General features: G+C 43.8%; 1 protein-coding gene across 1 annotated transcript in view; it reads right to left on the bottom strand.

Moving 5' to 3' along the window:
- Window positions 1-2581: 2581 nt before the first annotated feature.
- nup107 (nucleoporin 107) overlaps window positions 2582-26703 on the bottom strand; it is an 86922-nt gene continuing 62800 nt past the window's right edge. Inside the window, exons 19-27 of the mRNA XM_056276130.1 lie at window positions 23617-23732; window positions 19744-19933; window positions 19412-19518; window positions 16856-16958; window positions 16235-16395; window positions 15993-16118; window positions 10853-10966; window positions 10333-10500; window positions 2582-2808 (exon numbers count right to left, since the gene is read on the bottom strand). Of these exons, the coding sequence (XP_056132105.1) occupies window positions 2701-2808; window positions 10333-10500; window positions 10853-10966; window positions 15993-16118; window positions 16235-16395; window positions 16856-16958; window positions 19412-19518; window positions 19744-19933; window positions 23617-23732 (1193 nt within the window). The 3' untranslated portion in view covers window positions 2582-2700. The remainder of the gene's footprint in view (window positions 2809-10332; window positions 10501-10852; window positions 10967-15992; window positions 16119-16234; window positions 16396-16855; window positions 16959-19411; window positions 19519-19743; window positions 19934-23616; window positions 23733-26703) is intronic.

Below are 26703 nucleotides of genomic sequence, written 5' to 3' on the forward strand. Positions count from 1 at the left end.
ACCCATTAGCGCGGGAAAGGGGGGCTGCCCCCTAGTGGTGGTCTTGATTGTACTCCCGCTTCTTCCTCTGAAACCACCTATCTCCCACTTAAAATGCCGTCCTTTCACCTCTACCCAGGAGACTCAAGAAGCCTAGCCTCCAACAACAACAGTCGCTCACTAACGGCTCCACCCACTCATGACCACTGAACAATGAAGTGGAGACTAACACCCCCAACCACCGTCGCTGCTACACAAATGCAAATCAATAGCTCTCATGGCGACGGGCCCGGCCGGACATCGGTACACAAAAGAGCCACTCATATCTATGGCTCTGTTAGCGACGGGCGTTGGTAAACATCGGGACACAAAGAGCCATGGACATCTATAGCTCTGACAGCGACACCTAGAGGATAAATTCTGAGTGTCATCAGCAGCCAGTCAGACTAGCTTGGTCTAGTCAGAAAGGCAGAACTGAGGAAGCCTCTTGGATGAGAGGCCAAACGTCTTCCCGGATATATACCAAGTCCAGTTGCACTTGATTCACCTCCTTTGGAGAACCAGGAACTGGATGAACGAGAACAGACTTCCTCTGAAACGTGAACACGGCTCGGACAGAAGTTCCACCATGACCTTTTCTTTTAATTTAACCTGTGCTGTGGGCAGGCTTGTCATACCATACGTGAGAATGTGTCCTAGACAGACTTACCCTGCAAGGGGACTTCAGGTTCTCCACGTGCAAAGACAAGAACCACTTGTAATAAGTGCGTCCTCTGGAGGATGTGTGGGATGACAAGAGCACAGGGCGTCTGTTCTACACTTATGCAGCCGCCGGTCCCCCTCCTCAGCATGTTGATCAGCTCAGCAACCAGTCAGCATCACTTCTCCAAGAGGGGGCATCACAAGTCAAACAAGGAAACTTAAAATGACAACATGTATGTGACGAGACATGGACATACGAGTTCTGCAGCACATAATTACATCCACCTCCTCATCAGCTTAGCATAGCAGCTGCAGCGCTACAGGAGAGGATGGGACAAATAACAAGGGGGGAGGACGATGAAGGATGGAACGCAGAGTGGGAGGCTGACGTCAACAGTGTACATGTCCACCTGTGAGTGCACGGGATGAATCCCAACCTGAGATCCATGACTTCTCGTAGTGCCTCTGAGCAGCAGACAGCTCTGCAGCCACCCACGGGCCCTGCAGTCATGCAGACACCCCACGACTACGAGAACAGCCGGAGCCATAAGCACCTCAAACCCAGAGGAACACTGACGCCACAGGAGGACCAGGGCCGCAGACCAACAGCCCCGCACCCCCAAGGAGCACAAACCAGTCCCCAAAGGCAGAAGCTGGACCCCACCCCCGTTTCTTTTCATCTTACATCTTTATCTAAAAGCATCTTCATCCTGGTGCTGAGGAACACTGGCATCATCAAACAGCATCAGTACAGGTTGTTGATGTGGTACTCATGGGGCAAATTCATCTCCAGTTACTACGGAGGCTGAACTACAACACAAACTACACACTTACTACAGAGGCTGAACTACAACACAAACTACACACCTACTACAGAGGCTGAACTACAACACAAACTACGCACCTACTACAGAGGCTGAACTACAACACAAACTACACACTTACTACGGAGGCTGAACTACAACACAAACTACACACTTACTACGGAGGCTGAACTACAACACAAACTACACACTTACTACGGAGGCTGAACTACAACACAAACTACACACTTACTATGGAGGCTGAACTACAACACAAACTACACACTTACTACGGAGGCTGAACTACAACACAAACTACACACATACTACAGAGGCTGAACTACAACACAAACTACACACCTACTACAGAGGCTGAACTACAACACAAACTACAGTTACTACGGAGGCTGAACTACAACACAAACTACACACTTACTACGGAGGCTGAACTACAACACAAACTACACACTTACTACGGAGGCTAAACTACAACACAAACTACACACTTACTACGGAGGCTGAACTACAGCACAAACTTCTTCAGTTACTACGGAGGCTGAACTACAACACAAACTACACAGTTACTACAGAGGCTGAACTACAACACAAACTACAAAGTTACTACGGAGGCTGAACTACAACACAAACTACACACTACGGAGGCTGAACTACAACACAAACTTCTTCAGTTACTACGGAGGCTGAACTACAACACAAACTACACAGTTACTACAGAGGCTGAACTACAACACAAACTACAAAGTTACTACGGAGGCTGAACTACAACACAAACTACACACTACGGAAGCTGAACTACAACACAAACTTCTTCAGTTACTACGGAGGCTGAACTGCAACACAAACTACACAGTTACTACAGAGGCTGAACTACAACACAAACTACACACTTACTACGGAGGCTGAACTACAACACAAACTTCTTCAGTTACTACGGAGGCTGAGCTACAACACAAACTTCTTCAGTTACTACGGAGGCTGAACTACAACACAAACTTCTTCAGTTACTACGGAGGCTGAAATACAACACAAACTACACAGTTACTACGGAGGCTGAAATACAACACAAACTACACAGCGAGAAAAACTTTTATTTCAGAAAAAACAACAAAAAACAAGACAAATTGGTATCAGAATGTGTCTGTGTTTGACTTTTTCTGCTTATAAGACTGTGTGTGTGTGTCTGCGTGCGTGGTGTTCAGGGCTGTAGGTCATATCCCAGAGGGTCGAGGCCCCTGTCCAACAGATTCATAGACGACTCTCTCATCTTCTGAAGGAATCTCTTCAAGTCTTCCTTAGAGAACACCTGAGAGACAGAGAGCGAGAGATAGACAGACAGACAGAGAGCGAGAGATAGACAGACAGAGAGAGGGATAGACAGACAGACAGAGAGAGGGATAGACAGAGAGAGGGATAGACAGACAGACAGAGAGAGGGATAGACAGACAGACAGAGAGACAGAGAGAGTGATAGACAGACAGACAGAGAGACAGAGAGAGGGACAGACAGAGAGAGAGAGAGATAGACAGACAGACAGAGGGATAGACAGACAGACAGAGAGAAGGATAGACAGACAGACAGAGACACAGAGAGAGGGATAGATAGACAGAGAGAGAGACAGACAGAGAGAGATAGACAGACAGAGAGTGAGACAGAGAGAGGGATAGACAGACAGACAGAGAGGGATAGACAGACAGAGAGAGGGATAGACAGACAGAGAGTGAGACAGAGAGAGGGATAGACAGACAGAGAGAGGGATAGACAGACAGAGAAAGAGAGACAGAGAGAGGGATAGACACACAGAGAGATAGACAGACGGACAGAGAGAGGGATAGACAAAGAGAGGGATAGACAGACAGAGAGAGACAGAGAGAGGGATAGACAGACAGAGAGCGAGAGAGAGAGAGAGAGAGAGAGAGAGAGAGAGAGAGAGAGAGAGAGAGAGAGAGAGAGAGAGAGGGATAGACAGACAGAGAGAGGGATAGACAGAGAGAGAGGGATAGACAGACAGAGAGGGATAGACAGACAGAGTGAGACAGAGAGAGGGATAGACAGACAGACAGACAGAGAGGGATAGACAGACAGAGAGAGGGATAGACAGACAGAGAGAGAGACAGAGAGAGGGATAGACAGAGAGAGGGATACACAGACAGAGAGAGAGAGACAGAGAGAGGGATAGACAGACAGAGAGTGAGACAGAGAGAGAGATAGACAGACAGACAGAGGGATAGACAGACAGACAGAGAGAGGGATAGACAGACAAAGAGAGGGATAGACAGACAGACAGAGAGAGGGATAGACAGACAGAGAGAGAGACAGAGAGAGGGATAGACAGACAGAGAGAGAGATAGACAGACAGAGAGTGAGACAGAGAGAGGGATAGACAGACAGACAGAGAGACAGAGAGAGGGATAGACAGACAGAGAGACAGACAGAGAGAGAGAGACAGACAGAGAGAGAGACAGACAGAGAGAGAGACAGAGGGATAGACAGACAGACAGAGAGAGAGAGAGGGATAGACAGACAGAGAGAGGGATAGACGGACAGAGAGAGAGACAGAGAGAGGGATAGACAGACAGAGAGAGAGACAGAGAGAGGGATAGACAGACAGACAGAGAGACAGAGAGGGATAGACAGACAGAGAGAGGGAGACAGAGAGAGGGATAGACAGACAGAGTGAGACAGAGAGGGTTAGACAGACAGACAGACAGAGAGACAGAGAGAGGGATAGACAGACAGAGAGTGAGACAGAGAGAGAGATAGACAGACAGACAGAGGGATAGACAGACAGACAGAGAGAGGGATAGACAGACAGAGAGAGAGACAGAGAGAGGGATAGACAGACAGACAGAGAGAGGGATAGACAGACAGAGAGAGGGAGACAGAGAGAGGGATAGACAGACAGAGTGAGACAGAGAGGGTTAGACAGACAGACAGACAGAGAGACAGACAGAGGGATAGACAGACAGAGAGAGGGAGACAGAGAGAGGGATAGACAGACAGAGTGAGACAGAGAGGGTTAGACAGACAGACAGACAGAGAGACAGAGAGAGGGATAGACAGACAGAGAGTGAGACAGAGAGAGAGATAGACAGACAGACAGAGGGATAGACAGACAGACAGAGAGAGGGATAGACAGACAGAGAGAGAGACAGAGAGAGGGATAGACAGACAGAGAGAGAGATAGACAGACAGAGAGTGAGACAGAGAGAGGGATAGACAGACAGACAGAGAGACAGAGAGAGGGATAGACAGACAGAGAGACAGACAGAGAGAGAGAGACAGACAGAGAGAGAGAGAGACAGAGAGAGGGATAGACAGACAGACAGAGAGAGAGAGAGGGATAGACAGACAGAGAGAGAGAGACAGAGAGAGGGATAGACGGACAGAGAGAGAGACAGAGAGAGGGATAGACAGACAGAGAGAGAGACAGAGAGAGGGATAGACAGACAGACAGAGACAGAGAGGGATAGACAGACAGAGAGAGGGAGACAGAGAGAGGGATAGACAGACAGAGTGAGACAGAGAGGGATAGACAGACAGAGAGAGAGACAGAGAGAGGGATAGACAGAGAGGGATCGACAGACAGAGAGAGAGAGACAGAGAGAGGGATAGACAGAGAGACAGAGAGAGGGATAGACAGAGAGAGAGAGACAGAGAGAGGGATAGTCAGACAGAGAGTGAGACAGAGAGAGGGATAGACAGACAGAGAGACAGAGAGAGGGATAGACAGAGAGACAGAGAGAGGGATAGACAGACAGAGAGACACACACACAGAGCTCGAGAAAGCGACAGACAGAGTTAGAGAGACAGAGAGAGGGATAGACAGACAGACAGAGAGACAGAGAGAGAGATAGACAGACAGACAGAGAGACAGAGAGAGGGATAGACAGACAGAGGGATAGACAGAGAGACAGAGAGAGGGATAGACAGACAGAGAGACACACACACAGAGCGCGAGAAAGAGACAGACAGAGAGTTAGAGAGAGACACACAGAGACAGACACAGACACAGACACACACACACACACACAGACAAAGAGAGAGAGAGAGAGAGATTATTTATTGAGAACCAGTGCCCAAGTCCACCCTCCTGACTGGATTAGTGAGGGTCAGGACTGTCCTACAGTCGCCTCGTCAGTCACGAGGACTCTCTGGGAGACATGTTGAGTTCTTCATGCACACGCTGCGTCTGTCTCTCTCAAATTCACATTTCTGCAGACGTTGCCTGAGGGGACAATCAATAGTTCATAGCGTTTTGATGCTAAACACGTAGTTACCAGGGTAACCTGGAAGCATTTAAAGTAAACAAACAAGCATGGAAGGACAAATGGGTGTTCAGCCCGGCATACTGGGAGTGCTGGTATGCCTACATGTCCAAAGAAACACGACATTACCAAGGATTAAAGATGGCATGAAAAACATGAAATGAGGGGAATGCAAGCATCTACTATACTAAACAGCTAGTTTCTTCATCTACTATAGTACAAAGCTAGTTTCTTCATCTACTATAGTACACAGCTAGTTTCTTCATCTACTATAGTACACAGCTAGTTTCTTCATCTACTACAGTACACAGCTAGTTTCTTCATCTACTATAGTACACAGCTAGTTTCTTCATCTACTGTATTACACAGCTAGTTTCTTCATCTACTATACTAAACAGCTAGTTTCTTCATCTACTATAGTACACAGCTAGTTTCTTCATCTACTGTATTACACAGCTAGTTTCTTCATCTACTATACTAAACAGCTAGTTTCTTCATCTACTATATTACACAGCTAGTTTCTTCATCTACTATACTAAACAGCTAGTTTCTTCATCTACTATAGTACACAGCTAGTTTCTTCATCTACTATAGTACACAGCTAGTTTCTTCATCTACTGTATTACACAGCTAGTTTCTTCATCTACTATACTAAACAGCTAGTTTCTTCATCTACTGTATTACACAGCTAGTTTCTTCATCTATCATATTACACAAGTTTCTTCATCTACTGTATTACACAGCTAGTTTCTTCATCTACTATAGTACACAGCTAGTTTCTTCATCTACTGTAGTACACAGCTAGTTTCTTCATCTACTATACTAAACAGCTAGTTTCTTCATCTACTGTATTACACAGCTAGTTTCTTCATCTACTATACTAAACAGCTAGTTTCTTCATCTACTATAGTACACAGCTAGTTTCTTCATCTACTATATTACACGAGTTTCTTCATCTATCATATTACACAGCTAGTTTCTTCATCTACCATAGTACACAACTAGTTTCTTCATCTACTATATTACACAGCTAGTTTCTTCATCTACTATATTACACAACTAGTTTCTTCATCTACTGTATTACACAGCTAGTTTCTTCATCTACTATATTACACAGCTAGTTTCTTCATCTACTGTATTACACAGCTAGTTTCTTCATCTACTATACTAAACAGCTAGTTTCTTCATCTACTATAGTACACAGCTAGTTTCTTCATCTACTATATTACACGAGTTTCTTCATTTATCATATTACACAGCTAGTTTCTTCATCTACTATAGTACACAGCTAGTTTCTTCATCTACTATATTACACGAGTTTCTTCATCTATCATATTACACAGCTAGTTTCTTCATCTATCATAGTACACAACTAGTTTCTTCATCTACTATATTACACAGCTAGTTTCTTCATCTACTATATTACACAACTAGTTTCTTCACCTTACACAGCTAGTTTCCTCATCTACTATATTACACGAGTTTCTTCATCTACCATATTACACAACTAGTTTCTTCACCTTACACAGCTAGTTTCTTCATCTACTATATTACACGAGTTTCTTCATCCATCAAATTACACAGCTAGTTTCTTCATCTACCATATTACACAGCTAGTTTCTTCATCTACTATATTACGCAGCTAGTTTCTTCATCTACTATATTACACAAATAGTTTCTTCATCTACTATATTACACAACATCTACTATATTACAAAGCTAGTTTCTTCATCTTCTATATTACACGGCTAGTTTCTTCATCTATCATATTACACAGCTAGTTTCTTCATCTACTATACTAAACAGCTAGTTTCTTCATCTACTATATTACACAAATAGTTTCTTCATCTACTATATTACACAACTAATTTCTTCATCTACTATATTACAAAGCTAGTTTCTTCATCTTCTATATTACACAGCTAGTTTCTTCATCTACTATATTACACAGCTAGTTTCTTCATCTACTATACTAAACAGCTAGTTTCTTCATCTACTATAGTACACAGCTAGTTTCCTCATCTACTATAGTACACAGCTAGTTTCTTCATCTACTATAGTACACAACTAGTTTCTTCATCTACTGTATTACACAGCTAGTTTCTTCATCTACTGTATTACACAGCTAGTATCTTCATCTACTATACTAAACAGCTAGTTTCTTCATCTACTATATTACACAGCTAGTTTCTTCATCTACTATACTAAACAGCTAGTTTCTTCATCTACTATAGTACACAGCTAGTTTCTTCATCTACTGTATTACACAGCTAGTTTCTTCATCTACTATACTAAACAGCTAGTTTCTTCATCTACTATAGTACACAGCTAGTTTCTTCATCTACTATAGTACACAGCTAGTTTCTTCATCTACTATAGTACACAGCTAGTTTCTTCATCTATCATATAACACAGCTAGTTTCTTCATCTACTGTATTACACAGCTAGTTTCTTCATCTACTATATTACAAAGCTAGTTTCTTCATCTACTATAGTACACAGCTAGTTTCTTCATCTACTATAGTACACAGCTAGTTTCTTCATCTATCATAAGTTTCTTCATCTACTGTATTACACAGCTAGTTTCTTCATCTACTATAGTACACAGCTAGTTTCTTCATCTACTATAGTACACAGCTAGTTTCTTCATCTACTGTATTACACAGCTAGTTTCTTCATCTACTATAGTACACAGCTAGTTTCTTCATCTACTATAGTACACAGCTAGTTTCTTCATCTACTGTATTACACAGCTAGTTTCTTCATCTCTCATATTACACAAGTTTCTTCATCTATCATATAACACAGCTAGTTTCTTCATCTACCATATTACACAGCTAGTTTCTTCATCTATCATATTACACAGCTAGTTTCTTCATCTACCATATTACACAGCTAGTTTCCTCATCTACCGTATTACACAGCTAGTTTCTTCATCTACTATAGTAAACAGCTAGTTTCTTCATCTACTATACTAAACAGCTAGTTTCTTCATCTACTATATTACACAAGTTTCTTCATCTATCATATTACACAGCTAGTTTCTTCATCTACCATAGTACACAACTAGTTTCTTCATCTACTATATTACACAGCTAATTTCTTCATCTACTATATTACACAACTAGTTTCTTCATCTACTGTATTACACAGCTAGTTTCTTCATCTACTATATTACACAGCTAGTTTCTTCATCTACTGTATTACACAGCTAGTTTCTTCATCTACTATACTAAACAGCTAGTTTCTTCATCTACTATAGTACACAGCTAGTTTCTTCATCTACTATATTACACGAGTTTCTTCATCTATCATATTACACAGCTAGTTTCTTCATCTATCATAGTACACAACTAGTTTCTTCATCTACTATATTACACAGCTAGTTTCTTCCTCTACTATATTACACAACTAGTTTCTTCACCTTACACAGCTAGTTTCTTCATCTACTATATTACACGAGTTTCTTCATCTATCATATTACACAACTAGTTTCTTCACCTTACGCAGCTAGTTTCTTCATCTACTATATTACACGAGTTTCTTCATCTACCATATTACACAACTAGTTTCTTCACCTTACACAGCTAGTTTCTTCATCTACTATATTACACGAGTTTCTTCATCTATCATATTACACAGCTAGTTTCTTCATCTACCATATTACACAGCTAGTTTCTTCATCTACTATATTACACAGCTAGTTTCTTCATCTACTATATTACACAAATAGTTTCTTCATCTACTATATTACAAAGCTAGTTTCTTCATCTATCATATTACACTGATAGTTTCTTCATCTACTATATTAGACAGCTAGTTTCTTCATCTACAATATTACACAGCTAGTTTCTTCATCTACTGTATTACACAGCTAGTTTCTTCATCTTCTATATTACACAGCTAGTTTCTTCATCTATCATATTACACAGCTAGTTTCTTCATCTACTGTATTACACAGCTAGTTTCTTCATCTTCTATATTACACAGCTAGTTTCTTCATCTATCATATTACACAGATAGTTTCTTCATCTACTATATTAGACAGCTAGTTTCTTCATCTACAATATTACACAGCTAGTGCCTTCATCTACCATATTACACAGCTAGTTTCTTTATCTACTATATTACACAGCTAGTTTCTTCATCTACCATATTGCACGGTTTTTTCTTCATCAACCACTTCTTTAATTTTTACTTAATGATGCTTTTTTACCAGAAATAAGTAAACTGATGTAAGGCAGGAGCCTGGAGGACGCTGAAGTCCGGCAGTCAGTCCTGGTGTGCCTCGGCCGTGAAGAAAGTAAAAAACATGAAATAATAAAAAGTCCCAAACCCACAATAGTACGAAAGATGTTTGCGTCGTCAAGGTAACATGATATGTGGCAAAGGGCTGTCCTGTTCCTCTTAATACCAGTTTGAGCCCTTGCAGCCTCTCATGCTCAAGCACTTACCAGGTAACGTCAGTTAAGTCTGTGAGGGTTCAGGGGGGATGGTGGGACTGGGCCTTACTATTGAAAGCAGCATGGGAGGAAGTGAGGTAAGAGGGGGGAGGACTCTACCTCATAGAGTCGGTGTTGGTCGGAGGCCACGATGTCTGCCAGGCGCAGCGTTTCCTGGTGTCTGGAGGACGTCTGCAGGACACTGAGCAACAGGAAAGTCATTCGGGGCAAACACAGACTGCGCAACAGCGCCATCTGGTGGCTACGCTCTGAGTCCTCCACCACATCCTACACACACACACACACACACACACACACAAATTGATTCCCTTTCCTCCTAGCCAGCTACATCAGACGGGGAAATGCCCCGAATCAGTTTAGAATGGTAAACATTCACACATCCATTAACTAATCCATCCATTAACTGATCCATCCATTCATCTATCCATCCATTAACCAATCTATCTATTCATCTATACATCAATTCATCTCTTATCAATCTATCCTTCTATGTACACATCTGTATGTACGTTCCTCTGTGTCCTCATGAACTGACATCGTGATTTGAAACATTTTACATCATCAATTACATCACACCTACAGACAGACAGGTGGCTAACAGACTGATGAGTGGACACACCTCTCTGCTGTCAACCATCCAACCTCCATCCACAAACAGCAGCACGTTGTAGATCCTCTCCTTCACATCTTCAGTCAGAGCCTCCAAACGCCCTAACCAGATGTCATAGTCTGCCTACAAACACACATTTGACATGTTGACCAAAATGCAGTTAGTATGTTTACACCTTCATACTACATAATATAATATATTCATATCAATATCTATGAAACATGAATGCATCTATCATACTATATACATAATATACCCATATTAATTTAATATAGTCATATTAATATATTCACGTTGATATAATATATTCATATTAATATATTCATATCAATGTAATAGATTAATATAATATATCTACTCATATATTTTCGTAATGTGTGTGTGTGTGGTGTTAGTGTAGATAGCGGGACCAAAAACTAAAGCACTTATGATCCTAATTCTTTTTGGAGGTGGTAGGTATTGTCTCAGAGGGTAAGCGAAAAAGCCCAGAAAATTAAAATTATGCATAATGATACATAAATATGCAAAATGTGCATTTTTCTAAAAATGGCTAAAAACCACTTTTCTCGGCATTTCAGATGATTCTGAGGAGGGAGATTTAGACCGGTGGTTATCCACCGGTCTAAATCTCCCTCCTCTTCATCCTGCCAGCTAAAAGCCTTCCCCCTGCCCCTAAACCCCCCCCCACTCCAACTCCCTCCCCCCAAATGCTCAGAATCATCTGAAATGCCGAGAAAAGTGGTTTTAGCCATTTTTAGAAAAATGCATATTTTGCATATTTATGCATAATTATAATTTAATTTTCTGCTATTTTCTATAGGTGCCCCTGATCATCCCCAATAACCTCCAAAAAGAATCAAGGCCCCAAGGGCTTTATTTTGGTTGTTTATAGACTCTCACACAGACACACACCACACACCAGACACACATTGTGAAAATACGGGAGTAGATTAATATTAACATCTATGAAATAGCATGAATACATGTAGAAACTGGCGATACCGGTGGGTCTCAAACTGTTTCTGTCATGCCCCCCTTTGGAGGCAGATAAATGCTCATGCCCCCCGCCCCAACAAAATGGTGACAAAATGGGCCAAGCTTAACTTTATTTAAACAACATCAAGATCATGAACAGTCCTTTCACTTTTCTTTCAGTAATTTCTGTTGTGCAAATAACAAACACAAGTTCCACTTCAACCTCTTTATCAAACCTCTTTTTGTGACGTGTGTCACTAGACTGCTCTCTATCAGTCGGTGTTGTGCCTTTTCGAAAACACAGAAAAACGAAATGCGATTTAAAAAACACTTTGCTAGGACAATAACAATAAAGTTCAGTTTGAGCAGAGAAAGAACAAATGCAGATATTTGCGAAGAACGATGAGCAAGTCAGTTTGTCAGAGCTCAAGTCTTATCACTGCATTAGTGCTGCAATGAGCCTGTTTTGCACTGCACATCTTTTCAAAACGGGGTTGCAGGCTTGATACCGCCACTCTTGAGTCATGCTCCATGTTGAGCTCAGACCTGTTCTTTGTTTTAAGTGAGGCAGCAGCAGAAAAGCCCATCTCATAGAGACAGGATGTGGTGAAGGGAAGCAGAATGCCCACAGCCCTCTGTCCTACGAGTGGATACTCCCTCTCCACACCAAGCCAGAATTCACTCAGTGTCTGAGCTGTAAAGCTCAGCCTCAGGGTGGAGTCAGAGGTCATCTCCATGAACTGGTCCTCTTCAGCAGAGCTGAAATCAGCAGGTGCTGCTGCATTGACTGGATCTGTCACCCAGTCATACTGAGCACTGTTGTTTGGGAAGTATTTTGGAAAGAATCCTCTCAGGGGAGAGATGTGCTCCTTAAGACATGAAATCACTGTGGTGGCTCCCGAATCACTGGTTTCAACAAATTCACTCAGATTCTCAAAGAAATCAGTATTTACTTGATCAAGTCGCCTGCCCCACATCTCGAGCTTTCGAGTGAATGCACTGATCTTGTCTGCCAGGTGAGGAAGGTGCTTGTCTCTGCCTTGAAGCTGAAGATTTAATTCATTCAACTTTCCAAATATATCTCTGACACAGGCCAGTTTCATCGGAAATTGTCCATCACTAAATTTGCTTGCAACGTCATAAATACGCTCCTCCTCCAGAAACACCCGGATTTCCTTTCTCAGCTCAAAGACTCGTGACAACACTTAACCTCGTGACAGCCACCTAGCCTCGCTGTGAAACAACACAACTGAATGTTCAGCTCCCACCTCCTCACAACGTGCAGAGAACAGCCGCACTCTCAGGGGTCTTGTTTTGATGAAATTGACCACGCTAACAACATCAGTCAAAACCTGGTTTAGGTTTAATCCGTCTTGATGCTAGCGCTTCTCTGTGTGTGACACAGTGTGTCCATTGCGCATTTGGAGAGGTGGAGGTATGCACTGGAGAGAGGAGGAATGAAAGTCGGTAGGAGCAAGACGGGAGACATACACTACGTATATGTAAAAAAGTATTGGGACACCTGGCCATTACACCTATAAGAGCTTTTATGCCATCTCATTCTAAATCCATAGGCATTAATATGGAGTTGGTCCCCCCTTTGCAGCTATAACAGTTTCTCATCCTCTGGGAAGGCTTTCCACGAGATTTTGCAGTGTGTCTGTGGGAATTTTTGCCCATTCATCCAGAAGAGCATTCGTGAGGTCAGGCACTGATGTTGGACAAGAAGACCTGGCTCACAATCTCCGTTCTAGTTCATCCCAAAGATGTTCGATGGGGTTGAGGTCAGGGCTCTGTGCGGGCCAGTCAAGTTCTTCCACACCAAACTCACCCAACCATGTCGTCATGGACCTTGCTTTGTGCACTGGGGCTCAGTCATGCTGGAACAGAAAAGGGCCCTCCCCGAACTGTTCCCACAAAGTTGGAAGCACAGAATTGTCCAAAATGTCTTGGTATGCTGAAGCATTAAGATTCCCTTCACTGGAACTAAGGAGTCTAGCCCAACCCCTGAAAAACAACCCCACACCATCATCCCTCCTCCACCAAACTTTACAGTTGGCACAATGCAGCCAGGCAGGTAACATTCTCCCGGCATCCGCCAAAGCCAGACTTGTCCATCAGACTGCCAGACAAAGAAGCGTGATTCGTCACTCCACAGAAAACGTTTCCACTGCTCCAGAGTCCAGTGGCAGCGTGTTTTACACCACTCCATCTGACGCTTGACATTGTGCTTGGTGATGTAAGGCTTGCGTGCAGCTGCTTGGCCATGGAGACCCATTCCATGAAGCTCCTGGTGCACAGTTTTTGTGCTGATGTTAATGCCAGAGGAAGTTTGGAACTCTGCAGTTATTGAGTCAACATAGCGTTGGCGACTTTTATGCACTATGGAACTCAGCACTCGTTGACCCCGCTGTGTGACTTTATGTGGTCTGCCACTTCATGACTGAGTTGCTGTTGTTCCTAAACGCTTCCACTTTTCAATAATACCTCTTACAGTTGACCGTGGAATATCCAGCAGGGAAGAAATTTCACGAACTGACTTATTGCAAAGGTGGCATCCCATGACAGTACCACGCTTGAACTCACTGAGTTCTTCAGAACGACCCATTCTTTCACACGTTTGTAAATGCAAACTGCATGGCTATCTGCTGAATTTTATACACCTGTGACAATGGGTCTGAATGAAACACCTGAATTCAATGATTAAGAGGTGTGTCCCAATACTTTTGTCCATATAGTGTATGTGTGAATGAGAGGGAGGAAAGGAATGGTGAGGATGCAAGGAGTAGAGGTGACAAAGGTGGATGAGTTTAAATACTTGGGGTCAACTGTCCAAAGTAACTGTGAGTGCAGAAGAGAGTGCAGGCAGGGTGGAGTGGGTGGAGAAGAGTATCAGGAGCGATTTGTGACAGAAGGGTACCAGCAAGAGTTAAAGGAAAGGTTTACCAGATGGTTATGAGACCAGCTATGTTGTATGGTTTGGAGACAGTGGCACTGATGAAAAGACAGGAGGCGGAGCTGGAGGTGGCAGAGTTGAAGATGCTAAGATTTTCTTTGGGAGTGATGAAGGACGACAGGATTAGGAATGAGTATATTAGAGGGAAAGCTCAGGTTGGACGGTTTGGAGACAAAGCAAGAGAGACCAGATTGAGATGGTTTGGACATGTGTGGAGGAGAGATGCTGGGATATTGGGAGAAGGATGCTGTATATGGAGCTGCCAGGGAAGAGGAGAAAAGGAAGGCCAAAGAAGAGGTTTATGGATGTGGTGAGGGAGGACATGCAGGTGGCTGGTGTGACAGAGGAAGATGCAGAGGACAGGAAGAAATGGAAACCGATGATCTGCTGTGGCGACCCCTAACGGGAGCAGTTGAAAGTAGTAGTAGTAGTAGGTCAAGGCCCACATCAGAAGGTTTGGCATCGACCTTAACACCTGGTAACAAGCAGCAAAAAACAGGGAGGCCTGGAGACTAGGCGGGCGCTATAACCATGACCTCCACTGTGCTGCAGAAAACAAGCACAGACTCAGGAAGGCTCAAGTTACCAAACCACCTCCTCAACCACTTCTTGACACCTTAGCCTGCACTGCCCCAAAATATGTGGCTCCAGGATTGGCCTCTACGCCTACCTGAAGACCGATAATGACCTAGAAGGAAGACGGTCATACTCGACCCCGAGTGCCAACTGCTGATGGGGTGTGTGTGTGTGTGTGTTACAGGTCTGCAAACCCATGCTGAGTTGATTTGTTGTTTTGGGCTGGCCTAGGGCGATTTCTTTTTTAAAATTTTTTTTTTAATAGATCAGACTCAGGTCGGACTCAATTAACTTCTCTCCTTTCATTGTGTGTGTGTACACGCAGAGCACACAGGCCACTGTATAAAATACTGTTATATTGATTATATTATAAATATTATACATACATACACATGTACACGTGTTATTTGTTTGCATGTTACTGTGTTTTAAGTTCACAAGCTTCTACAAACAAATTGCCCCTAGTGGGATTAAAGTTTTTTGTATTGTATTGTATTACACATTACAGTTGACCATGCCGTGTGTGTGTGTGTGTGTGTGTGTGTGTGTGTGTGTGTGTGTGTACATGTGTTTGCGTGTATCAGGGAGAGCTTCAAGTGGCCCGTGTAGGGCTCTAGTGTGCGTGTGTGTGTGTTAGTATACCTGGTATTCTTGCTCTCTCATCTCATTGGCTACTCTCTCAGTGAATTTAGCCTGGGGGGCGGGAGTTGGCTTCTGAGGGGTGGAGCTACTGTGGCTGAACCAATCACTGAAGGCTTCATGGGCTTCCTGGGAGTTTAAGGATAAAATGTTATTTCGTTATTTTACTTCTATCTGTGCAGGGAAACACTCACATTCAGGTTTAAAGTGTCAATGAAAAAGATTTCTAAGAAAGAAAGACAGACCAGGTACGCTCTGATACACAGATGTTCCCTGATCGCATTCTCATCCTCAGCAGGGAGGGCTGTGTCCTGGCTAAGCCCTTCCCACTGACGGTAAATCTCCCTCATGGAATCTTCTGGAACTTTGGAGAACACTGCTTTTGCTGCATCATGTTTCTGTAGCGCTGACAGACAAGTAAGACAAATTAGACAGTTAGACAGACAGACAGGTTAGACAGCTAGACAGACAGAGAGGTTAGACTGGCTAGACAGACAGGTTAGACAGCTAGACAGACAACCAGGTTAGACTGGCTAGACAGACAGACATGTTACAAAGACAGACAGGTTATTAAAACAGACAACCGTGTTAAAAGGGAGACAGACAGGTGATAGAGACAGACAGGCTTTAGAGATGGACAGACAGACAAGTTATAGAGACAGGCAGACAGGTTACAGAGACAGAGAGTCATGTTGCAGACGGATAGACAGGTTATAAATACAGAAAGACAGGCAGGTTAGACAGTCAGACAGGTTGTACACAGACACACGGTCATGTTATATGACAGACAGACGGACCAGTTATATGAGAGAAAGGCTATATAACAGACAGACAGACAGGTTATATAATAGACAGGCAGTAAGTACCCAGGAATTTTCTCATGATGGCATTGGACTGCTTTAGTGCCTCAGCTCTGTGGGCGGGGTCAAATAACAGCCAATCAATCACACCGATCTTCTTCTGGTCCTCCTATCAGAATGAAGCAACTTCAGATTGCATCCCACCCATTTCTACATACATTATTACATTTATTATCTACACTTCTGCATACATCATTACAATTTATCTACACTTCTGCATACATTATTACAATTTATCTACACTTCTGCATACATTATTACATTTTATTATCCACATTATTATACTATGGCTTATATGAGTGTTGCGTGTAATGTGTGTGTTTGTGTTATGTGTGGGTCAAAATGAGTCAAGTTTATTTGTATAGCCCAAATTCACAAGGTTGTAGTGATGCGCAGATCAATGTTTTTTTTAATTCCGGCACTTGCCCAACCCGTTACAAGAGCCAATCCGGCCGTCCCGACCCACTAAAATATGCATTAACCACCTAATCATCCCCCCCATCTGCCCACCTAATCATCCCATGCGATTGGCTCAATGATTCCTCCCTCTCCACCTCAAGCTAAAGTGTGGTGAGTGTTCTGCTGTGCATCACCCAGGTGGGTGTTACACATTGGTGGTGGTTGAAGTACGTTATCCCCTTCACTGTGAAGCACTTTGGGTGCCTAGATAAAGCGCTATATAAATGTAATCCATTATTGAAGTTGTTCGCTTGGTTTAACCATTACTATACCAGAAAGACTTAGACAGCCTTACTATAAAAGAAAAACGTTGATACATTACTATACCAGAAAGACTGATACATTACTATACCAGAAAGGCTTTGATACATTACTATACAGAAATACTTTGATACATTACTATACCAGAAATACTTTCATACATTACTATACCAGAAAGACTGATACATTACTATACCAGAAATACTTTGATACATTACTATACCAGAAATACTTTCATACATTAATATACCAGAAAGACTGATACACTACTATACCAGAAAGGCTTTGATACATTACTATACCAGAAAGACTGATACATTACTATACCAGAAAGGCTTTGATACATTACTATACAGAAATACTTTGATACATTACTATACCAGAAAGACTGATACACTACTATACCAGAAAGGCTTTGATACATTACTATACAGAAATACTTTGATACATTACTATACCAGAAATACTTTCATACATTACTATACCAGAAAGACTGATACATTACTATACCAGAAATACTTTGATACATTACTGTACCAGAAATACTTTCATACATTACTATACCAGAAAGACTGATACACTACTATACCAGAAAGGCTTTCATACATTACTATACCAGAAAGACTGATACATTACTATACCAGAAAGGCTTTGATACATTACTATACCAGAAATACTTTGATACATTACTATACCAGAAATACTTTCATACATTACTATACCAGAAACCCTTTGATACATTACTATACCAGAAAGACATACGCTCTCCTGTTCATCTCTGTTGCTGTCACAGTGTTTTGGCATGAGGTTTCACTTGGTGTCGTGACAGTGTGACACAGCCTGAAAGCGTGAGAGTTGGCAACGCTGTGTTGACCGTTTGTTGGCCTAACAGCGTGTGGGTCGAGCTGCTGAATAAGACGCCTTGTTCCAAACCATGCTCTTAATGTTGGCTAGCAGCAAAACAAGTAACCCCTCATTAAAAACATGAATCTGTCTCTCTCTCACACACACACGCGTGTACCTCTCCTTTCTGACAAAAAAAAAACGTCTGGCAGTGTAAACAAAAGCTACTGTCACCACTTGGGTAAGAAAATGCACAGGTGAAGCCTGAACACTCCACAACACTGACCACAACAACCATCACACACTGATGAAACAGCTGCTGGCATGCATTAGTATGTCAGAGAGAGCGACAGAGACAGACGGTGGGTGGGGGTGGGGGGTGGACTAGTAATACACAGCCCAGCCTATTGCACACAATGTGTTTGTGTAACTTACTCGGAGTGCCACTTTCTCACTTTTTGACACACCCGCCCAAACCCGGGATATTTTCTAGTAAGCTCACTCAAACCCACCTGACCTGCTGGTTGTGGATCGACCCACACACCACTACAAGGTAGTCCTGAAGGGCTTCACAATCACCACAGTCTCAGTGTAGGACAGCCCACACCCGCTACGCTTGGACAGCAAACCTGGACCAGTGTGTACCTCTGTTGTGGTTGTCTCCAGGGTCAGGTCGGGCTGTGTGTGGTGTGAGTGTGCACCTGTGTGGTGGTTGTCTCCACGGTCAGGTCGAGGTGTGTGTGGTGTTAGTGTGTACCTGTGTGGTGGTTGTCTCCAGGGTCAGGTCGGGCTGTGTGTGGTGTGTGTGGTGTGAGTGTGCACCTGTGTGGTGGTTGTCTCCACGGTCAGGTCGAGGTGTGTGTGGTGTTAGTGTGTACCTGTGTGGTGGTTGTCTCCAGGGTCAGGTCGGGCTGTGCGCGGTGTGTGTGGTGTGAGTGTGTACCTGTGTGGTGGTTGTATCCAGGGTCAGGTCGGGCTGTGCATGGTGTTAGTGTGTACCTGTGTGGTGGTTGTCTCCAGGGTCAGGTCGTGGTGTGTGAAGTCTGAACTGCCTCTCTCTCTGACTGTCTCCACAACCAGCTTAGTCACTGCTGCAACATCCAGACCTGCATGCCGACACACACACACACAAAGTTTTTTTCAAGCAATGATTGTGGAAAATCTTATCTGGACAACAGTTTGCTAATTTTAAAGGTTTTATGTTAAAATCTGTTCTAACACATTGTGTACTGTCTCTTTGTAACACATTGTATACTGTCTCTTTGTAACATATTGTGTACTGTCTCTTTGTAAAACATTGTGTACTGTCTCTGAGTGAAGACTCCACCCACCAGCTTCAGCAGCCAGCTGCAGACATCTGGGCCGCAGGCCCGGCTGGCCCACACCCTCCAGGTATGCTGCATACTGGGCGGTGGCCAGCTCCATCGGCAGCTGACCCACATAGCTCGCTATCAGCTCCGTCTGTCCCTCTGCTATCAGCAGAGATATGTAGGCCTTCAACACGTCCACACACACCTCCTCCTATACACACACACACCCACCCACCCACACACACACAAGACAGGGAGACAGACACACACACACAAACAGACAGACACACACACACACACACACACAGACAAGAGAGACAGACAGACAGAGACACAGGGAGACAGACAGACAGACAAGACAGAGACAGAGAGACAGAGACAGATAAAGGTGCAAGTAGAGAGAGGTAGATAGGTTGAGGTGTAGAGATGTAGGAAGATGCAGAAATGTAGAGGGGTTGAGAAATGGAGAGACAGAGACAGAGAGAGAGAGAGAAATGGAGGAGAGAGACAGGGAGAGATGGAGAGAGGGAGATGGAGAGACAGAGAAAGAGAAATGAGGGAGGGAGAGAGATGGAGAGAGATAGGAGGGAGGGAGAGAGAGATGGAAAGAGAGAGACAGAGAGAGAGAGAGATGGAGAGAGACATTATTTCTTTTTCTGAAAATGATCAAATGATATTTGTGTCTACTTTGTAGAGACTAGTTCAACTGTGATCAACTGAGTCACTTCATCTGGACACCACGTCTGACGGAAACGAGTCATCATCATCTAGGTGACCTCTCCAGTCTCACCTGACTGCAGGTGTCCCCACCCTTATAAACAATACAGTGACTGCAGGTGTCCCCACCTTTATGAACAATACAGTGACTGCAGGTGTCCCACCCTTATGAGCAATACAGTGACTGCAGGTGTCCCCACCCTTATAAACAATACAGTGACTGCAGGTGTCCCCACCCTTATAAACAATACAGTGACTGCAGGTGTCCCCACCCTTATGAACAATACAGTGACTGCAGGTGTCCCACCCTTATAAACAATACAGTGACTGCAGGTTTCCCCACCCTTACAAACAATACAGTGACTGCAGGTGTCCCACCCTTATGAGCAATACAGTGACTGCAGGTGTCCCCACTCTTATAAACAATACTGTGACATAACGACCCAAACCAACGACCAGTTTCATATGCAAATATGGTGTGACCATTAACCAGAGTTACAGTGGTCATGTGTACTATTCAAAGAGGATGGGGAATGTTGCAATCACAGCATTGTAAGATGGTGACAGATGTACTCTTAGCCCCCCCCCAGTTCAGGCATGGTCGTTCCCTCTTCACATAGATGACCTCTTTCTTTGACTCCTCGTTCAAACCAGCGGTCCTCCCTATCAAGGAAGTGCACATCCTCATCCTTGAAAGAGCGGCCACTGGCCTGTAGATGGTGTAGAGTGTGTAGATGGTGCAGAGTGTGTAGATGGTGTAGAGCGTGTAGATGGTGCAGAGCGTGTAGATGGTGTAGAGTGTGCAGAGTGTGTAGATGGTGTAGAGTGTGTAGATGGTGCAGAGTGTATAGATGGTGTAGAGTGTGTAGATGGTGCAGTGTGTAGAGTGTGTAGATGGTGCAGTGTAGATAGTATAGAGTGTGTAGGTGGTGCAGAGTGTGTAGATGGTATAGAGTGTGTAGATGGTATAGAGTGTGTAGATGGTGCAGAGTGTGTATACGGTGGTGTGTAGATGGTGCAGAGTGTAGATGGTGCAGAGTGTGTCGATGGTGTAGAGTGAGTAGATGGTGCAGAGTGTGTAGATGGTGTAGAGTGTGTAGATGGTGCAGTGTAGATAGTGTAGTGTGTGTAGGTGGTGCAGAGTGTGTAGATGGTATAGTGTAGATGGTATAGAGTGTGTAGATGGTGCAGAGTGTGTATACGGTGGTGTGTAGATGGTGCAGAGTGTAGATGGTGCAGAGTGTGTCGATGGTGTAGAGTGAGTAGATGGTGCAGAGTGTGTAGATGGTGTAGACTGTGGAGTCTTGGCCTGATGTGTTAGCGCTCCTGTGCTGTGCCATCGTCTTGGCCAGCATCTCTGTTTGCCTGATATAGGGCAAGGCAGGGCAAATGTATTCAAAAGCACGTTTCAGCAACAAGGCGCTTTACAGGAAACACAAAAGGCATCAAGAGAAGCAACATAAGACAATTAAAAAATGTACAAGTTACGGCAATCCTCCTGTCTCTTAACAGCTACGCTATATTCCTCTGTTGCGCGTCTCAACTGTTCCGACACTCCCACCACATACAGCATCACCACTGGTTTATGCTTAGGCCACTGTGGTCCTCCTCTCTTCGATTGGCTGGTGCACCGTTTGGGCATCTTCCTGGCTCTGAGCTGATTGGCTGGTGCACCGTTTGGGCGTCTTCCTGGCTCTAAGCTCATTGGCTGGTGCACTGTTTGGGCATCTTCCTGGCTCTGAGCTGATTGGCTAGTGCACTGTTTGGGCGTCTTCCTGGCTCTGAGCTGATTGGCTGGTGCACCGTTTGGGCGTCTTCCTGGCTCTGAGCTGATTGGCTGGTGCACCGTTTGGGCGTCTTCCTGGCTCTAAGCTGATTGGCTGGTGTACCGTTTGGGCGTCTTCCTGGCTCTGAGCTGATTGGCTGGTGCACCGTTTGGGCGTCTTCCTGGCTCTGAGCTGATGCACCTTTCTGCGACAAGTGAATAGAGTGATACTTGACAGTACAGTGTGCGCTCTCTTCTACAGGTCTGTGTGTGCAACAAAAATTAGTTTTCTCTCCGGTTCCATAATGCTGCTGTAACGTAGCAATTGAAGTAGCACATGTTCAGTGATGCAGCCTTGTAAGTATGGCGACCACAAAGCCAGAGCTTGAGGAGCGTCCCGTACCCACCAGCTCTCCTGTTCAGGAACAACAGTTTCCCAGTGAACCACAGCAGCAACAGCCAAAGACACGTGGGCAGGAAGTGGGCAGCATGCCGGTGTTGTTTAACGCTGTCGGGAGTGTGGCAGTACGTGGAACGCGATGACTCATCTGGGACGGCATCATCCAAATGTGACTATTAGCAGTACCAGCACAAAACAACACTGCTCCCCGTGGCATTTACGCATCTTGCCCTGCTCATGCAGACCAGGCAAAAGCAGTAACAAATGCCACCGGTGCTCTTTTGGCATCAGATCTGCTACCATGCTCTGTTGAAGATAATGCAGAGTTTAAACTCGTGTTGAAAGTCACTGGGCCCCATTAGAAAGGTACTATGTGCCTTCATAAGCATTCCCAATGTATTCGGGAAATTATGGCCAGTTTGCCACTGTTTACAACTTTGTTCAAGTTTATATGTTTCCAAGTTAAACTCATAATAAATGAAAAGAAATGTCATGTTCCGCATGTCTACTGACCGAAAATGTACCGAACTGTGACTTCACAACTGAGGTAGGTACTGTACCGTGACTTCAAAACCAAGGTAGGTACCAAACCATGTCTTCAAAAACAAGGTAGGCACCGAACCATGTCTTCAAAAACGAGGTAGGTAGCGAACCATGTCTTCAAAAACGAGATAGGTACCGAACCGTGACGTCACAACCGAGGTAGGTAGCGAACTGTGACTCTTGGGTACCGCTCCACTCCTAGTTGCTAAAGCAGAGCCATCGATGTTCAGTGGAATGTGAGTGGTGCAACTGCTCCTGAAGTCACCAATCGTCTCTTGTTTTGTCAACATTTACAGGCAGGCTGTGGTTGTGGCACAAGTGTACTGGCGGTTCAATGCCAGTTCTGTATGCAGACTCATCATTGTTGCTTTTGAGCCCCACCACTCAAACACTTTTACCCAAAGTACAGCACATTTTCCTCTGCTGTGTGTGTGTGTGTGTGTGTTTGAACTTGTGTGTATGCGTGTACCTTGAGGGCCATTCCCAGACAGCGGTAGAACAGCACCAGGTGAGTCATAAATCGCAAAAGGTGAGAGGGGAGGGGCTTAGAGCCTGTCAGCCAATCACTGAACTCCTCTAGCAAGCCTGATTGACAGAGAGAGAGATAGCAAGGACTGATTTCACAGTGACATTCGTTAGTCATTTAAAGTGTTCAGTAATTGGTGTAAAGTGTGCGTTATTTTTAAGCGTTTTGTGGGTCTAAGAGCTCATTAGCAATGTTAGGTGAAGTGATCTTTTGTTGTGTTCTATATCTGCAGTAAACCAGCAGAACACTCACTAGGGTTGTGACGATAACCGCAATACCGTGGCCATGTGATGCCTACTGCAGGGTTGAGCTCATTATCACCATCACCACAAATTTTTAGAAGGGCTTGATGGGGGCACCATAATTTAAGGTCAGCTTTGAAAAGTCAGAATTCCTAGACTGTGAGTCCCATTTACACAAAACTTACTACAGACATCCATCTATCCCGGTGGTGGCTAACCATGTGCAATGGAGTCATGTGTATGTAGGTTTATTCCAACTGTCTATCCCCAATGGAGAGTCATGTGTATGTAGGTTTATTCAAACCGTCTATCCCCAACGGAGAGTCATGTGTATGTAGGTTTATTCCAACTGTCTATCCCCAACGGAGAGTCATGTGTATGTAGGTTTATTCAAACCGTCTATCCCCAATGGAGAGTCATGTGTATGTAGGTTTATTCCAACTGTCTATCCCCAACGGAGAGTCATGTGTATGTAGGTTTATTCCAACCGTCTATTCCCAACGGAGAGTCATGTGTATGTAGGTTTATTCCAACTGTCTATCCCCAATGGAGAGTCATGTGTATGTAGGTTTATTCCAACCGTCTATTCCCAACGGAGAGTCATGTGTATGTAGGTTTATTCCAACTGTCTATCCCCAATGGAGAGTCATGTGTATGTAGTTTTATTCCAACTGTCTATCCCCAACGCAGAGTCATGTGTATGTAGGTTTATTCCAACGGTCTATCCCCAACGGAGAGTCATGTGTATGTAGGTTTATTCCAACTGTCTATCCCAAACGCAGAGTCATGTGTATGTAGGTTTATTCCAACTGTCTATCCCCAACGGAGAGTCATGTGTATGTAGGTTTATTCCAACGGTCTATCCCCAACGGAGAGTCATGTGTATGTACGTTTATCCCAACTGTCTATCCCCAACGGAGTCATGTGTATGTAGGTTTATTCCAACTGTCTATCCCCAACGAAGAGTCAAGTGTATGTAGGTTTATTCCAACTGTCTATCCCCAACGGAGAGTCATGTGTATGTAGGTTTATTCCAACTGTCTATCCCCAACGGAGAGTCATGTGTATGTAGGTTTATTCCAACTGTCTATCCCCAACGGAGAGTCATGTGTATGTAGGTTTATTCCAACTGTCTATCCCCAACGGAGAGTCATGTGTATGTAGGTTTATTCCAACCGTCTATCCCCAACGGAGAGTCATGTGTATGTAGGTTTATTCCAACTGTCTATCCCCAATGGAGAGTCATGTGTATGTAGTTTTATTCCAACTGTCTATCCCCAACGCAGAGTCATGTGTATGTAGGTTTATTCCAACGGTCTATCCCAAACGCAAAGTCATGTGTATGTAGGTTTATTCCAACTGTCTATCCCCAACGGAGAGTCATGTGTATGTAGGTTTATTCCAACGGTCTATCCCCAACGGAGAGTCATGTGTATGTACGTTTATCCCAACTGTCTATCCCCAACGAAGAGTCATGTGTATGTAGGTTTATCCAACTGTCTATGCCCAATGGAGAGTCAAGTGTATGTAGGTTTATTCCAACTGTCTATCCCCAACGGAGAGTCATGTGTATGTAGGTTTATTCCAACTGTCTATCCCCAACGGAGAGTCATGTGTATGTAGGTTTATTCCAACTGTCTATCACCAATGGAGAGTCATGTGTATGTAGGTTTATTCCAACTGTCTATCCCTGACAGGGTCATGTGTATGTAGGTTTATTCCAACTGCCTATCCCTGACGGAGAATCATGTGTATGTAGGTTTATTCCAAATGTCTTCTATCCCCAACACAGAGTCATGTGTATGTAGGTTTATTCCAACTGTCTATCCCCAACGGAGAGTCATGTGTATGTAGTTTTATTCCAACTGTCTATCCCCAACGGAGAGTCATGTGTATGTAGGTTTATTCCAACTGTCTATCCCCAAAAGAGAGTCATGTGTATGTAGGTTTATTCCAACCGTCTATCCCCAACGGAGAGTCATGTGTATGTACGTTTATCCCAACTGTCTATCCCCAATGGAGAGTCATGTGTATGTAGGTTTATCCAACTGTCTATCCCCAATGGAGAGTCATGTGTATGTATGTTTATCCCAACTGTCTGTCCCCAATGGAGAGTCACGTGTATGTAGGTTTATTCCAACTGTCTATCCCCAACGGAGAGTCATGTGTATGTAGGTTTATTCCAACTGTCTATCCCCAACGGAGAGTCATATGTATGTAGGTTTATTCCGACTGTCTATCCCCAATGGAGAGTCATGTGTATGTAGGTTTATTCCAACTGTCTATCCCTGACAGAGAGTCATGTGTATGTAGGTTTATTCCAACTGTCTTCTATCCCCAACGGAGAGTCATGTGTATGTACGTTTATTCAAACTGTCTATCCTCAATGGAGAGTCATGTGTATGTAGGTTTTTTCCAACTGTCTATCCCCAATGGAGAGTCATGTGTATGCAGGTTTACTCCAACTGTCTATCCCCAATGGAGAGTCATGTGTATGTAGGTTTATTCCAACTGTCTATCCCCAACGGAGAGTCATGTGTATGTAGGTTTATTCCAACTGGACTCCACAGCAGGGGATTTCACTGATTAGCAACACTTCAACCAAAAGGTAAGAATGTCTCAGTGAAATCACCTGCTGTGGAGTAAGGTTGGAATGAAAACCTGCAAACACATGGCTCTCAATGGCACATGGTTAGCCACCCCTGATCTATCCTCACTTTACAAATTTGCCTCAAAAACTACTAAAGTCCACCTGACTAGATTTTCTGCCATTTTGAATTTTTTTTGA

The sequence above is a fragment of the Lampris incognitus genome, chromosome 3 (genome assembly GCF_029633865.1).
Source record: "Lampris incognitus isolate fLamInc1 chromosome 3, fLamInc1.hap2, whole genome shotgun sequence".
Taxonomy (NCBI): domain Eukaryota; kingdom Metazoa; phylum Chordata; class Actinopteri; order Lampriformes; family Lampridae; genus Lampris; species Lampris incognitus.